At 41.1% G+C, this 16,985-nt stretch overlaps 1 protein-coding gene across 8 annotated transcripts in view; it reads left to right on the top strand.

The window, feature by feature from the left end:
• Positions 1-16,985, top strand: part of EBF1 (EBF transcription factor 1) — a 267,950-nt gene that overhangs the window by 183,786 nt on the left and 67,179 nt on the right. For 4 of the 8 annotated variants that reach the window (XM_033073409.2, XM_033073405.2, XM_033073413.2 and 1 more), the window contains exon 9: positions 16,668-16,798. In XM_033073409.2, coding sequence (XP_032929300.1) covers positions 16,668-16,798 — 131 coding nt within the window. Of the gene's footprint in view, positions 1-16,664; positions 16,799-16,985 lie in introns of all 8 variants that reach the window. The other 4 variants (XM_033073406.2, XM_033073404.2, XM_033073412.2 and 1 more) reach the window with 1 other exon arrangement.

The raw sequence follows: 16,985 nt of genomic DNA, 5'->3' as shown, positions 1-16,985 counted from the left end.
TTTTATACCTCAGTTTTTTGGTGGTGTCTATGTCTGTGCCAGTTGATGAAATTATCACTCCAAGACAGAATATTGACTGAAGCAAAAATTTTAGCAAGTTGAGACTGATTAATCTTCAATACTTGATATATTTTACCCTTAGTTGGTATAGATTCAGGTTGTTCATCAAAGTTAGGGACTATTGCATTTAAAAACTGCAGGTTTAAACAAAGAAACATAAAAGTTTGACTTGTTTCATCCATGGGTGGAAGCACCTGTTATAGTTTAGTGCTAAGCTTAAGAATGTTTTTGTGCTTATATGAAAAATATAAACACACAATCTTTTTCTGCATCATATCATTCCATATAGAGAAATGCAGTGGGCTTGATTTATTATTTAGAAGGGAAATATTGAAAAAAATATTAGGATTCTACCACTCTACTTGAGGGGATCTTGTATGTTATTCTGAGTTATGTCTGCTTTCTAATTTATTTTCTATGAGGGAAGAATACCTTGGGTTGTTGGACATCTCTATGCATACACAGGGGAAAAAAATGTGACTTTCAGAACATTGCACAACATGGATAGTAATAACAGTAAGTGAGCCTTGATATACTGAAGGATTGCAAAACTTCAAGCTGGAAATAATTTTCTTTATTTTTGCCAAGTTGTCTTTTTCATATCGGTTCCTTCATAAATGCAGTGACTCATAAATTCAGGCAATTTTTAACATAATGGCTTGTTATGTGTTCTTGGAGCTTGACCTCACTGAGTGTATAATATTAACCTTTTCGCTGCCCTGTGGACTTCTTCTGTTTCACAAAATGAGGGAATGGTTGGGGCTGGAAAGGACTTCTAGAGATCATCCAGTCCAACCCCCTGCTAAAACAGGTCTGCCTAGAGCAGGTTGCATATGATCCCATCCAGTCAAGTTTTGAATATCTCCAGAGAGTATCTCCCCAACCTCTCTGGGCAACTTGGTCCAGTGCTTTGTTACCCTCAAAACAAATTATTTTTCTTATAATCAGATGAAACTTCTAATACAAGTGAGAACACCAGGGCTGAATTAGTTCAGAATGTGAACTTGGGTGGAGTTGGAGCATCTGTCCCTCCAAAGAGACAAAACATGGCCAGAGAGATAAGATGCTTTACTTGAGAGAATTGATAGATAAAGGCTGTTGGTGATCTTAACAAGATTTTAACTCTGGGAGGCAGTGAAATAAGCTTCCATACTGTGTCAGGTTCTCTGTTGGAAATGTTAGTAAGGACATGGTATTTTCCCAAAAAATGTATGGCAGGTCAGGGAGAGGTTAAGGTTTGAGTGATTCCTGACATGGTTGAGGATGAGGGTCTCTGATGGGAGCTGTGCAGAATGGTCTCTTCAGGAATGAAATCTTGGGATCCATCAGATCAGCAGAACATGGCAGAGCTAGGATTTGTACAGCTCCAAAACTGAGTTAGCTAAATTGTGCCCCACTGGATTTTGCTGATGTCTTTTTTTTTTAATCCTCACCAGAGCAGAGTGGCTGCTTGCAGCCCAGATCCCTTACTCCTCCTTGGATATGACTGAGAATTGCACAAGAACTGGGTGGGTGGGTAGGTGGAGCTGCCCTTCTCACAGCCAGTCATGCCAAACAAAAAGCAGAAAATCTTTTGTTTCTACTTGTCTGGGTCATAAATCATCCATTATGGAGAGGTACTCAAAAGCTTGGAATATCTGGCTTCAGCAATTCTGATCTTTCAAAATTTATTTTTAGTCTGAGGCTAAATGAAAACAAGATTTAAACAATGAAAATGGATTTTTAATGGCTGGTTTAGGCGAGGAGATTCCAGAATTTCAGTTCTGACATTGGAGTGTAGCTATTGCATGAAGTTGGAGGTTTGGGTTTGTGGTGTTTTTTCGGTTTTTAAACATTATTGTGTAACATACTTGTGCTGAGACTTAGGAGATACCATTTGAGGTACTCTAGTCATTAATGAAAGGATTGCTGTTACATAATATCCGTGGAAATATCTTCTGAAAAGGCAAATTTGAATACTCCAATTACCACAGGTAGAAAGGATTTCCTCTTGAAAGTCACTTATCAGGGATTTAGGGTCACGTTGAATTGAGAAAGGAAAATTGGGAATGGGAAACACCTTGATTTTACAAAGACGAGATGTGTCCATTTCTACCCATGAGCAGCTGCCATTTATGTTTTTCAAATAAATAAATTAATTAATGGAATGCCCCCAAACAGCCCTTCCCCACAAATATCTAAGCGGTGTCAAGCTGTGGTATGTTATTACCCTCTATTGTTATGAGGATGTAATGAATTCATGGAAAAATAGTACCTAGAGCATTTTGTGAATTTCTCTGAGGAACTTTCAGAACTGTGCTCCCAAAATTGCAAAAAGAAGAAAACCTGGGGAAAACTGCTGTTGAATTTTTATACAGATTTGCACAGAAAAAACTGTTTTGTTACAGCAGACCCATAAGGGAGGAAAGTTCATATGGAAATTCTCCATCCACACTAAGCGTTGACTTATTTAGAGAGCTTGACCAAGCATTTGCTGAAGGTTTGAGATTTCTCTCCAGACCTCAGAGGAACTACAATACAGCCATGCAAGCAGAAAAAGCTGAACTCCCCTGTTTGGCAGAAACTTCACAGGTGCCAGAACAGGGGAGCATTCAGCAGCACTCATTTAGGAAATAATATTCATAGATGATGAGTATTCATTACATTTTGATTTGCTTTGTGGCCACCATGTCACAAATATATTATAGGGGAGAAGGATGACTTTAGAATTGGAGAAATGTTTGGGAGACACTCCTGTGTGGCACTGAAGTTCTGCCAGGTGTTTTTCCAACCTTCTAAAATGAACACACCAGCAAATGACAAAACATTGTGTTATTGTATTATTCCTGAACAAATTCCTTTAATTTGGCTTTTTATTTGTAGGATAACCTTATTGGAGTTATGGTGGGAAAATATAATTTTTTAATCTGTTCCCCTGCTGGTTTGGGCATATTTTGAAGGAAAATAATTTTGTGAACTGAGGTTTGGAAGTTGAAGGTCAAGAATTAGTGATTTTTTTGAGAATTCATCTGGATGTTATAAGATGCCATGATTTTCAAAGAATGGTGTTCACAGCAGTTTGCAGGTGTCAGGACACTTCCAAATGTTTCATGTTGAGCTCCCCAGTATTTAAATACCCCAAAGCAATCAGTGGTTATAAAAGGTCTTTGCTCCCATGAAACTTATCTCCAAAGCTCTGAATGCACTCAGTGATAACAATCTCAGGATTAAAGGTTTGGTTAGGTGAAAATATTCCACAAAACTGTCATTTAGAATATTCAGTTTAGAAAACTTCACAAATAATGAACTCATCTTGTCACTAAGAGAGGACTGGAGTGAGCAGTCAAGTCTCTGTCTGCCAAGTGTTTCCCCAGAAAAATGAGTATTTGACAAGGCTCCTCCACATCCAAGGAAATGAGTTAATAGCACAAACCAGAATACTGATGCAGAAAATGGAGCCCACCAGGGTAGGATGTTTGGAGTGGTTATTCTAATCTGGTTTGCTATTTGAAAGTTATTAATGTTCAGTAGTAAAGAATAAAAATAAGCTACTAATAATTAATATTGGAATGAAGAAAGGCTTTGTGTTTGGCCCAAATCCAGAATACAAGATTTTTGGGAGCCTATGGCATTGAAAAAAGTGTGCTTTCATTAAAGCCAGTAGTACAACTTCATAAAGTGGTTTTTAACATTTTAGCCCAAACTGTTTGCTGAGCATAACCAGAAAGCTTTGTGTGTCACAATTAGTCCTTTCTGCTTTCCACCTTCATTCCATGAATTTATAGTTCTCTTTGTGACAAAACAAATCCTTAGTGTGAAAGTGACTGTAATATAAGCAGTGCTGGTTTATGACCTCACTGAGCAAAGTGAATGGGCTTAGGAAGTTTATTAAAAAGATCAAGAATAAAGTTTCATGAAAACCTTGTCTGAAATTTAGAAGTTTAAGGTTATTTCTCAAAAGTAATTCAAACATTCAGATGTGCAAGTTAAGGTGCAATGGCCACAGTGAAACACTTAATGAGATACCACCCTTCATCATGTGGATGTTTAGGATTTTCTGAATCTCTGATCCATTTTTTGTGAGACAAGTGGTCATCCAAGAGTGTAGGTATCTCAGAGCAATTTTATTATTATTTTTTTTTTAATTCTTGGATCTAAAGCCAAACTTGTAAAGCACCAAAGTGCCTAAAGCTGCAGGTATAGGTGTTTAGTAGGATTCTTAAAACTCTGGCTACAGAATTTCTATCTGTCTGTGGGGTACTTTGAAAATTCTATTAGTTGCTTACTGGATTGGTGAATGCTTCCAAAAATCTGCTCCCAGGTGCAGCAGCAACCTGTGTGCTGTTTGCTGAACTACCCTTGAAGTGCCTGTCAGCACTGGGAGCATAAGCAGGTTCAGAATTAATTATATTTGGTTAATACCATATCATTATGGTTTTGTAGCAGCTTTCTCAGAGGTTCTGTATCTATCCCATGAAAAAGCAAAGTGCTTTTCCCACAGAGGTCCCTCCTGAGTTGTGAAATGGCAGCAGAGTGCTGGAGGCTGAACAGACAGCTCGTGTTGCTGTTCCCTGAAATCTTGGGCTTGCATATGGAATTCATAGGTTTGGTGTTACCTGATCCATGCCCAGAGGGAAGGCCAGCCCTCGCAGCAAATTCTGCCTGACCATAGCACTGCTCATCTTTCCAGCCACAGCATTAGTTCATGGCTTGGGGTTTGAGGTCACAGCACTTCCCTGCAGCACGTTCAGGTGAGGGCATCGCTCAACTCCCTGGGCTCTTTAAAGAGAAGAAGAGGGGGTGAAAAAAATATTTCTGACCATGTTTGGCTCCCTAAGACACTGAAAGGTAAAGCTACTGTGATTAGGGGCCCTTTGGGGAAAATTACTCTTTTCCTGGGATTGCAGCCCTGAAAGGTGACGGTGAGTGCTGCCTCCCCCTGCAGCCCTGAGCCTGAGCAGAGGTGCCTGCAGGAAAGCCCAGAGTCAGGTGCCTGCTCAATATCAGCTGCCAAATATTTTTTATGAGGTTGCTTCTGGCTGCTCCCTACCTATGATATCGTCTTGCCGAGATCCCTTGGTATTTTCCTGAGCCAGCACGGAACTCCCTGGGTCTCCAGGCTTGCAGAGGTGTCTTCCCATTCCTGCTTATTGTATAGAGGAAAGAGGATCCTAATTTAGGCAGGCTGACTCACCCAGCCAGAGCTGGAGTCTGACGTTTGACAGGCTGCAAAGCCTGAGGTAGGTGGTCTGAATGTGGCCCTAAATAAATAAATAAAAACCTAGCATGACTTTATCAGAGACATTGAAAGAACAACTTCTCTAAGCATGTGTAGGCTCGAGTCCAAAGTATTCACTCAGATTTTCAGCGTGCTGGTTTTATGTGGTGTCATTGCTGGACAGATACTATGAACTATAAATATAATTTTATGCTTATGTTTTTGCAAGTAAAGCCTAAATGACTGGGAGGGGGTGCCTGACCCTGCACTTGGAGCGGCACAAAGAACAGAGGAAGGAACAGTCTGAGAGACACAGCACAGCAGAGACAAGGGGGTCTCAGTGTGTGCAGCACAGCCACGGCTGCTGCTTGAAATGCAGCACAGGTCATGTTGCCTCCATCTCTGTCCCACTGCCATCACAAACAGGGGCTCAGGATTATATTGCATTGCTGAATTGAATAACAATAATAAAAATATTATTATTACTGTTATTATTATTATTATTATTAATAATAGTAGTAGTAATAATAATAGTAATAGAACAGTATTTTTAATTAATTTGCGTGTCCACCCTTTCCATCCCAGATATTCATTAGTTTTCAGTATATTTCTGACCAGTACAGAAATTTAGTTAAACCCTCTGATCACTGGGGTGCTTTTCCTGCAGAGGAGCCAGATTCCCATCTTTCCCCCTTCGCCCAGGGCCTGGAAACCCAAGGCCGTGCATCGGACCTTGGTCTCAGTGTTGGCAGCTCTGTGTAACCTGCCAGAGACAGCCCGAGAACAATTTCTGCACATGATGAATATGGATCTTTGCTGCATCTGGCAGGCTGCAACAATGAATGCAGCAGACTGTCATTAATAGATAATAAAAGCAGAAAGAAACATTAATGGGAATAAGCTTTTCTTTTACTGGGACTGATTATTACTTTTTTATTCTTGGGCTGTGACTAGATCGAGCTGCAAAGAGCAGCTACCGGTGCTGTGTGCACACATGTGTTTTGTTGCTGGCTGTTTTTTAATCTGAAATATTTAACCATGACATCTTCAAAGTGCGACTGTGTCATACATCCTCATACACTAATAGATTTCAAAGATGAAGAGCCTTGCTGCTTTATGTTTAGTCATGCCTTCATCTAGAAATTTATGGCAGTATTATGGTTTAATGAATTGAACAAGTCCCAGAACAACAACAAAAATACTCTTTTGTTTGAATTTAGATACAGCGCACTTTGTTCTTCAAACGAGTAATAAAACCAATATGTTCCTTTAGTTGTAAACTTCGGGGTAACTTCATCTCACATTACTAATCAAGCTCTTGGGGAGCTGTGTGTGCACATGTACATGTGTGTGTGTGTGTGGTAAACGGGTGCTTGCAGTCGTGGTGTTGGACACAGGCTGAGCATTCATATTCTGATAGTGATAGGCAAAGCTCCCAGAACAGATGGAGCAGAGTTCAGCACAAAGGTTTAATCCTATCAGGGTGATTCCTGTATGGCCATCTGGATAATCCGGTGCACAAATTCAGTGCCTGTTAAAAGTACAACGTAGGCCAAGATTAGCGTCACAGATTTTCCACGAGACTTGTTCATATTTGACTTTATGATTCTCAGACTCCAGAAAATTGCATTAGAGAGCCTGTGATTTGTGAGAGAAATCAGATGAGGAATAAGAACTCTGAGGGTACTTGAATTTCCCTTGAAGAAACTGGATTACAGGCACTCCCTGTCCCTGGCAGAACTGCTTTGTGTTTCTGCACGGGTTGTTCTTGTTTCTGAAAGACGATTACTGCAAGCTCTCTGTTGTGGGCAGACTTTCTCAATTCTGCTGAACAAAGAGAGCCCAGCTAAAAATTAGTATTAGTTGTATCTTGTTTTTATCAGGAAAATAAATTCTTTATTTCCTGCAGAACCCATCTCAGGTGAATTTCTGATGGTTATGCTATGTAATGTAGCGAGGGGTGGTTAATTTGAGGGATGTGGGCTTCTGGTTTTTTTCTTTGTGATAGTGAAAAATGTCATAAAAATTTAATTGATGCTAGTATTTAGTTTGTGAGAATTTAGATTCAGACTGAACTCAATATTTCACCTAGAATAGTTTCTGTATATCACTTATTAAACCCTGCCAGTGTGGTCATAATGTACCAGTGGGTGTTGGAGCATCAAGGCTCAGCCCTGTTGTGCTCTGGATGCTGAGCCTGTTGCATCTTACAGGATTTTATCTTGTCCTGTGTTCTGACTCTAGGGAGATTTACTGTGAGGGATTTACTGTTTTGTTAAGGTACTGATGGACAATGAAAATGAGGAAACAGGACCAGGGTTGGTGGTAAAACAAAAAGGAATCTCGAAATTGTACCCACCTGCCCTTCTGTTAGCTTGGGGTTCAGCAAAGCAGTTAAGCACAGAGTTAACATTTAGCAAACATAAAATTCTTTGTTGGATCATGAAGGACCAGTCAGTTAAATTAAGTATATTTTGGAGTGTGCAGACTATACAGTGAAGTTTGTTTTGACAAACTTTGAGGGCTGATTTATAGTACACATTTTGGGCTTCCATTTGCAAGGTTGCCTCCATCCTCACCCAGAAATTGCATCAGTACAACTATTTTTAAACTTCAGTGCACTTAACCAGATGCAGTCTCCTTTCTGGAAATGCCTATTGTTTAAAATAATCATAGTGACTTAGCTGGGCTCCATAACTTCATCAGGGAAGTCGATGGTGGAAAGCCATTGAAATTGAAATGAGAAAGGCAGATACAATTTTTTTTCACTGCTTTATTAACAACATTTTAGAGCCCATACTCAGATACAGCAATTCCATCCCTGTGTCACACCTCAGTCCCCTACATGGTGTTTATTGCCTTTGGCTTTCACACACTGCTCCTGTGCCTCTGCAAGTGGCACCATGGGCTGGAGGAAGGAGTGAAGGAATAGAGGTGCAATGATTTGGGGGCTCATGGTAAAACATTTATCTCAAAATATGTTTGTGCATCCCTAGGGGAGCAGAGCAGTCACTGTAGGGGTTTGAGCAGATGTGTCCCCAGTTGTGGAGCTGGAGGTGATGCCAATATTTGAAAGGGCCTGTGCAATATTCTTGGCTTTGCTGCTGGTGCACTCTGTGCATCCCTGTGCACCTGAGCTGCTCAAGAGCAAGGACTGCTGCAGCTGAGGGGCTGCACTGGTTTAGGCAGGGAGCAACGTTTGGCCAAAGCCACCCACAGCAGTTTCTTCATGGCCAGCTCAAAATGAAAGTCCTGCAATTCTGGGGCAAAAATAATGAATGCAAAAATTAGAGCTTAAAGCCAGCTCAGAATTTCCTAGGAATAAAAAAATCAGAGTAGCACATCAAAAAAAAAAGACAATAAAGTTGTTAGGCTTCTTGAAGTATATATATACATATATATTTAGAGAGAGTGCAGCTATATTTTTCAAGAAGAATAATACACATATTATTTATATATATATTAATGTTTACACTGAACCTATATATTTAACTTAACATAATTTTAAGTGGGTTTTTAACATTGCATTTTTCTTGGGGAATTTATTATTTGCCAAACAAACATGACAGACATTTCTTTGGAGGTCAAGTTTTACTGACTTGCAGGGAGATACTAGGGACTCTGACTGTTTTATTAATTTTTGGAAAGTAGGAGGTAGGTCCTAAAGTAAAACAAAAAAAATAACCCAAATAAGCAAGGAAACTCCCAGAACTTTCTCTGTGATGTGAAGGGGCTTAGAGAATGAATGAAAATACATTTCTTGCAATCATACAGAGATAACTAAATTACTATTTTATGGAAATGTTGTAAGTAAAATACAGAGCAGGTTTTTTTTGTAACAGGTCTCTCATTATTCTGGATTGCCTCCTTTTTCCATGCAGTCATTTTTCAGGCACTGATCAACAACTGAGAGCTTTGGAAATCATTAAGGAAAGAGAAACACAGAGGACTCCATGAAATGTAACTTTGCTAGCTGAGGCATCAGCAAGGATAAAAGAGAAACACAGGCTTAAGTATTGATTGTAGGTGGAATATTATCCCAGGTAATTTACATTTTCATTTCCCATTAATGGGAGCTGTGCATCCAAAATGTTCGGCAGAAAATCCCAGCCGAGCCCTCTCATTTCACTATTGGCAAACAGAAATAAATGCAACCTTCCTTCCCTTCCCTCCCTTCCCCCAAGCTGGAGGGATTGCACTGCTCGAGTATTTTTGGTTCAGTGATTTCACCCAGTGCAGATGTCACGAAGGACCAGGAGGAGGTTGCCATTTTTGGCAGGGCGCTGGAATCTTTACGGCTCGCGTACGCAAAACCCCCCAAATATTGAGGAGCGCAGGAGAGGGCTGGGAAGGGGCAGCAGGGCATCACCTCCTCGTGCCTGTGTCGCACAAAGCTGCGTGAGTTATCTGCTCCAGAGGGAAACCTCTGCTGCCCTGTTTCCTGCACAGCAGCTGCTCATTGTCAGGAGAGAATGGGAGACAGAGCCGGCTCGGTCCGCCAAAGGAAGGCAGGAAGATCATCACTTCACCGAGATAAGCAGCAAACACATTGTTTAGCTTAAGAGTGAAGATTTAATGCTCCAGTAAAATACATAAAAGCTCTGCCACATTCCCTGAAGTGTCCATGACTAACCCTTTGGGCTGGTCCTGAGGACTTTTCCCCATCCAGGCTGGTTTCATGAGCTGCCTGTGCTGGATGCAGCCCCTCAAACCAGGCTGGGCTGGCAGCACTGCCTGGGCAGACAGAATTTCTAGGGTTCACCCTTTCAGCATGCTCAGAGAAGTGAGCAGCCTGACAAATCTTGCATCTCAGGAATGAGGCTATTATTTAGGCAAAACCACCCCAAACCCAAACAATCCCCCCCTCTTCAACAAAACAGCCCAGCTCAACTCCTCACAAAAATCTGGATTATTCTTATACATTGGAAAAAATCCCAGAATTAGTGCTGAGTCCTGAGGCCAAGGTGTTGGCATTGGCTGCTGTGAAATGGGAAGCCCCCAGTTCTGCATCCGCTGCCCAGCCCTTGGGAGCTTTTCACAGGGCACTGCCCAACTATCTTAAAAAATCGAGTTCCTTATCCTGCAACTTCTTCATCTGGGTTTTTAGGCACTTACTGGAGTGGTTTGTTGAATCACAACTTCCATAAGTTATGGTTTTGAATGCTTAAAACTGATTTGTGTGGATATTCTGAAAAATCAGTCGTTTGGTGAAAGCATTTAACGGGTTGCAGGATCAGACCCATAAACTGTGGGTTAATCTGTGGCTCATTTATTTATTTAGCCTGGAATTAGGTTTTACCCAAGGAAAAAAAAAAGAAAATTGAATTAAATTCCAGATATTTTCAGTACTTCCTCTAAGATGAGACATAAATTCCTTGTTCCTCTTAATTCCCAGTTTTAACTGCCTTTATGCAACTCTCCTTGCGTGTCACAATACTCTTAGAGAGAAGAAAAATAAAAGCATGTGCCCTATCATTTAAACTCCTGTTGTGATGCAGCAACTGTTGTCAGAGCCTCATCTATGGAATAATAGAGGATGAAACCACACTTCATGATAAAAACTGCAGGCGAGGTCATTCTTACAGTCACCAGCACAAACTGGATATTAATCATAGAGCAAATACATTTCAGAAGCTAAATAGGAGCAGTCCCAGAGCCCTGCTGATAGCTGTGCATCCCACTAATTCACCTCAGTGAACATTTACCTCCAAGCTCAATTAACCCTTATTCCAAGGCCACCCATAAACTTTGTGGTAAATATGTTTTTTTCCCTCCGGCCTCTGTTTTCTATCAGTGGAACAGATCATTTCTGTTGGAGGATAAAAAGCTATCTCTGTTTAGAAATGCAGGTCCCTAATTAAGAGTATGAAACGTCCAGTGTGGGTTTGTGAGGGGCTGGAGTTGGTAGATTATTGATTCTGTAAATTCAGATGCTCCTGAGGGCGTCTGTTATTTCTTCTGTCATCAGGTGCTGCTTGGGGCAGGTAGAAATGCTCAGGAGGCAGGTGGGTGGTGGTGTGGGGGACAGGAATTTCCTACTGCAATTGCCTGCACACAAAGTTAGTTGTTAAATGTGTACAAGAAGCTAAGAGGAGACGTTATTGCTGTTGTTTAGTTGTTGTTATTATTATTGTTATTAGTATTATTAGCACTGTTATTATTCTCCCTGCCAAGCATTGTTCAGAGGCAAATTGGAAATGTGGTAATTAGGCCCTGACTGGTAGTGTAGTACTTGTGTCCTGAGCCAAAGTTCAACGCCCTGAAATGAAATTTAAACCAATTAATCTGTTAGATTTTTATCGCTTGTCCGTGTTTTCTCAGCAATTCCCTCAGCACGTGGCCTTTGATCAACTCTCATACAAAAGCTAAAATGTGTGCCTGCTGCTAGCAAGATGGGGCTGACATTAACATGGCACTCATAAAACAATCAGAGCAGTGAAGCCCTCAAACAGACAGGGCAGAGTAATATTTAATAAAAGCGCACACATAATCTTCAGAATTAGCATTTTGTGCCTTGCAGTACCTTTGGGAGAAGAGCTTTTATTTGTGGAGTGATCATTATTATAACAAAGAAGAGCTACCTAATAATTTCCACTTTAACTCTGCAATATGCCATGAGCATTTCTGAACCATTATGCTAAACTGTGGCGGGGTAATCATTTTATTGTCACAGTTTGAGGGAAGAAAAATCCCTGTATATCAGTAGCTGGGAAGTGTGGGAACACAGGAACACACCAGCACACAACAAAAAACTTTTCCTTTTTTTTGCTCCCCATGTGCTGGAGTTGGTTCCTGCCATCCTTTGTACGGGAGGTGATAGGATTTTAACAATGTGTACTTTGAGAAAAATGAAGATTTCATAAGAATGTTGTTTTCCTTGGAGTCTTTAAGGTTTTTGCTCATAAATCCTTAACATTTATCGATGGAGCCCTTAGCTTTGAAGTCAGTGGCAGGATTCCCATTGGTCTCAGTGAGTTTGGGATTGCAGAGCTGCCTCTGACATCTCTGTCTGAACTTGCCCCTGAGCAGCACCATGGGACGTGACAGAGGTGGGCTCTGACCAGCCCTGGTATTGGGGAAAGGAGAGCAGCTCATTAATGCTCATAACCATTAATGCTCATAACCATTAATGCTCATCAGTGCCATTTCAGCAGGTGGAGGATGTGGCCACATCCCCTTCAGCCAGGAGCTGCAGCTGGAGGGGGATGTTTGGTTTTCCCTCAGCCCAGCTGTTCTGAAAAAAAAAATAAATTGTGGCACACTCACACCAAAGAGTATGAAAATCCTGTCTGAGAGCTGGGCTACCAAACTCTTTTGGTTCTTATTGTTGTTGGCTTCCAGCTGTTTATTCAACAGCAACAGAAAAGTTCATATATGTAGGAATGAGCAATTAGGTTTTTTGTGTTATAATAATTCTTCCCTGGACTTAAAGTCTGTTCATGTTATCAATCATGTACACTTCACTGCCTTGACTAGGACTGGTCTAAAGTTCTTCACTGTATTTTGTTATCAGTGAAGCTTCAGACTTTCACTAAAAATTCATTTTCTACAGAAAAAATAAATTTTATGTAACCTTTTTTTCTATGTGTTTTAAAAACACCATTTTAGAAATGTTGCTTTGGGGTTACAGAAGGGCATGAGAAGTGATAATATTTTGAAACAAAACATTTTGTTTTTCTTGGAGGTATTGAAAAGTGTTATAGTTAATTCCAGATAGAGGTTCTGGAACTTCACATTCTAGGGAAAAAAAAAAAAAGTTCTGTATTTTGGTTTGTCCTCTGACCAAAAAAAAAAAAAAAAGTAGAAAAATCAAGATCTGTTTTTCTAGGGTTGCACTGAAGTAAACACCTTCCAGACAGTGCTTTGAAAGTTGCCAAGTGATTAAGAGCAGAAGTATGAGGAGCTGAAGGCCTGAGCTGGCCAGACATTTGTACCAGGGGCATAAATAGAGCTGAGGTCATTGCCTTGCCCCCTCTCAGTGTTACCTGTGGTGATGCTGCAAATGGGACCCAATTCCATCCTCATGGTGCTCCAAGCACAGGGCCTGAGAAGGGCAAAGTTTTAGACACACCAGTGTCCTGAGTGACACTGGTTATTGCAAATATGTCATTGTATAAACATGTTTTGTGCCCTCAAAAACAGGTAGCAGTCTGGATGCCTCCCCCAGCACGTCTGCCTTGGATGCAGCCCTTCAGGGCCACTGCCCTGGCTGGCAGCACCTCCTGCAGCCCTTCCAGCCTCCACAGACACTTGCACTTTAAAATAAGAGAAGTTGTGTGGGGAAAGCTGGGGAGTCTCTCCAGTTTTTGTGTCATGGGAAAATAATGCCCAGAAATATTTTGGGAATGCACAGTGCTCCATCTCAGGCTGTGCCCACAGAGTGTTCATTAGACCACCCTGCCCTGTTTATTAGACCACCAAGTCCTGACTTTTTATCCTCAGAGAAGATGTCCTGGGCTATCACCAGCAGGTTTGATGAGACCCTGATTCAGCACAATTTCTACATTTTAAAATGAAATGACATGTGCTGTTGGTCACAGTGAGTGTCCCAGTGAAGAGCTCAGAGCCCAGCTCAGCACAGAGCCCTGAGCACCTCCCTCAGTCCCCCTGGCTGCCATGGATGGGACTTGGCACGTGTTTGATATGAAAATGCATTTATAAAACATTAGAATCAAATACATGAGGCAGCACAGACAGGGCAGTGACTTGAAGCTCTGAGTGAAACACAGGGAACATGAAGAACATCACAACGTAAGAGCAAGAACTTTTTTGTGGGGTCCTGTAACTGCACAAGAGTATCTTGCATTCATTTTAAAGATTACTTGAATCTATAATTTTCAATTGTAGAGTCATTTATGTTGGAAAAAAACCTCTAAGATTGAGTCCAACTGTAAACCCAGCACTGCCAAGCCCACCACTAGACCATGTCCCCAAGTGCCACATCTACATGGCTTTTAAATACCTCCAGGGATGGTGACTCAACCACTTCCCTGGGCAGCCTCTTCCAGTGCCTGACAACCCTTTCAGCAAAGCCTGCATATGTTCTCTGTTAATGGCTTATGGTCTCAAATAGTTTTTATTCAATGGTATTTAGGAAAAGAAATGTTGCTTGTAGTCTTTAAGAAAAGTAGCTCATTCTCTGACACATGGGAAACTGATTATCTCTGGGTTTTATTGTGGGGGGTATGTGTCCACAATCAACTGGGAATACTGGAAAGGGTGTAATTTGGGAGTGATTTTAATTTTTATTTATGAAAAAGTTCGATTCTGTGAAAGGGCTAGATGGTATTTTGAAAAGCTGCTTTCACTGTAAATCTGTTGCTGTGAGCTTGGCTGAAGGGAAAGCATTTGCTTTTGGACATCTCAGTGGTTTTTCTGCACAGTTTTATGCAAGTAACTTGAATCCAAATTAAACATATTGAAGTTACTTCTGTGTGTGCGCTACGTTTTCGTGACGGTAATGTCAGGATGTTTCTTTTGTTAGCTCATGTAAAAGTTAATGGCTGTACTCTGCCAAGCATGCCTAAAAAAAAAAAGAATTTTTTTTTCTGCCTGTTTGTGTTTTTCTCTGGAGCTGGCATCCCCATCAGCTTAAGTAGTGGAAAAGTTTGTGCCTGACACTTGCAGCCTTTTGTAGGTAGGGCTGGGGTCTGTTTGCTGCCCATCCGTGCCTGCCACCACCAGGGGTGTGAGTGTGGGGCAGAGCTCACAGAAACTCTGCTCAGGGTGACTCAGCTGCTCCCTCCCCAGCTCCCTCCTGCCCACCCTGCCCACCCTGCCCACCCTGACTCTGGCCATGAGCTAAAACCCACCAGAACTTCTCTAAGGAATCATAAAGATGCACCAGGTCTCTTCAGCACTTGATGTCTGCAACATTTTGAATTAGGCTTCTGTGAATGAATTAATTTTCTGTCTTTGCAATTAGAAGAATTTAGGACAGGGGCTGTGCCTCATTAACTCACTACACTGCCACGTTGAGTAACTCATGAGGGCAAGGGTTTTATCCTGGATGGTGTTAACACATGGAGGGGCTTTAATATCCCCATCTTCCCAGTAAATCCTTACCTGAGGACGTGCCTGAGTGCTCTTCCTTGAGTACATCATCAAATAATTAAAGTTACAAACCAAATTAACAGCTCAATCAGCCTTTCCATCAAGTAGAAACTCACAGCCAAATGCCACCAAACCTAAAATGGGCAGTGGCAGCCAATCCTGAGTTTGCAATGCAGCCTCTTCCCTCTGGCTTCATATCCACAGGGAAGGATCATTCTTTCCAACACTGAGGTTGGCTGGTGGAGTTATGCTGCTCCTTGAACCTGTTTTCCATGACTAATGAAATTGTTGAGGTACCTGCTTTATTTAAAACGTTATCTAATGTTACCAATGCCATATTCTCACCTCATGCTGTATCAGCAAGGAAAAGTTGGTGGCATCATGGGTGAAGCTGCTTCTTTCCATCAACCTGTGTGACCACCCTGAGACTCCACAGCAGAGAGTTACCCAGGGCTTTCTGCCTGTTTTTACAGTAATGTTATTTCTGCTGCTTCAGCTCAGTTAAATTCCAAGGTTTCCCAGTGCTGCAGAGGAGGAGAATCAATATGTGAATGTTTATCCTGCCCCAGCCCACCAATATTTGAGCTTCTTCTTTTACAAAGTCTTACACCAGAAGCTCTTAGTCCTAGATTTGAGCAGCACTTGAGTTTTCAATATCCTCTCAGAGGCTCTGAGTAGACACAATGCCAAGAAAGTGGCTGTGAGACTCCATGGATATGGCAAAATGTTTATCTTGTTTATCCTGCAGATGCAATACAACTGGAATGACTGGATGGCTGCTGTGGCTTTTGGTTGTGGGGTGTTGGTTTTTTTTGTAGTAGCCAAAGCATTAATCAGGCAGGATGGTTTAATACTGAACAACCTGGATCTGATTGCAGAAGAGAGAAATGCTGAGGGTTACACCCTTTTTTATTTTGCCAATATTTTCCATAATATTTATGGGAGTTTCCTTGGTGAGTTTGGGTTCTGATGGATAATAAAGCAAGCTTACTGGAGATTGTTTTATTAACTTAGGTCTTGCACATTTAATATACAATAAAAAAAAGGGATGTGTCCTGATTTCCAATTGGTCTCTACCCATCATGCTGTGATTTTTTTGTTCATGTAGGATTAAAAAAAAATATTTTTTCAATGCAGATAATAAAACCAAACATAAATTAATTAAGGAAAAGAATGCTTCCAAAGACAGAGTTTGAGGTCATGCCTATGTGCTACAAAAATGTGATTGCTGAAATCTTTGTGTTAGTAAGGGGGGGAAATGAAAGCTCCTTTTATTTTATTTTTCTCACGTCTTCTATCATTAAAATCCAGTTCTAACAGCAGAATACTTCTCTTTTTCATGTGTGTTGAAAAGCAGCTACACCATGTATCAAAGCCATCAGTCCAAGTGAAGGATGGACTACAGGAGGTGCCACTGTCATCATCATAGGAGACAATTTCTTTGATGGGTTACAGGTCATATTCGGCACCATGCTGGTTTGGAGTGAGGTAGGTGTTGTCTGAACGCTCATGTCTAATAGCTTTGTCTCCTTGTAGCCAGCCTGTCCTTTCTCTGGGCCAGATGCTAAATCAGCAACAAATGTCGGCACACTAATCCTCGCCTCACTCAGTTTTATGAAAATAATTAGTCAAATTTACCTGTGCCAGGAATCCATTATAGCCAGGGGGATTTGCA

Source organism: Catharus ustulatus, chromosome 15 (genome assembly GCF_009819885.2).
Source record: "Catharus ustulatus isolate bCatUst1 chromosome 15, bCatUst1.pri.v2, whole genome shotgun sequence".
NCBI lineage: Eukaryota > Metazoa > Chordata > Aves > Passeriformes > Turdidae > Catharus > Catharus ustulatus.
This window is presented reverse-complemented; position numbering and strand designations above follow the sequence as displayed.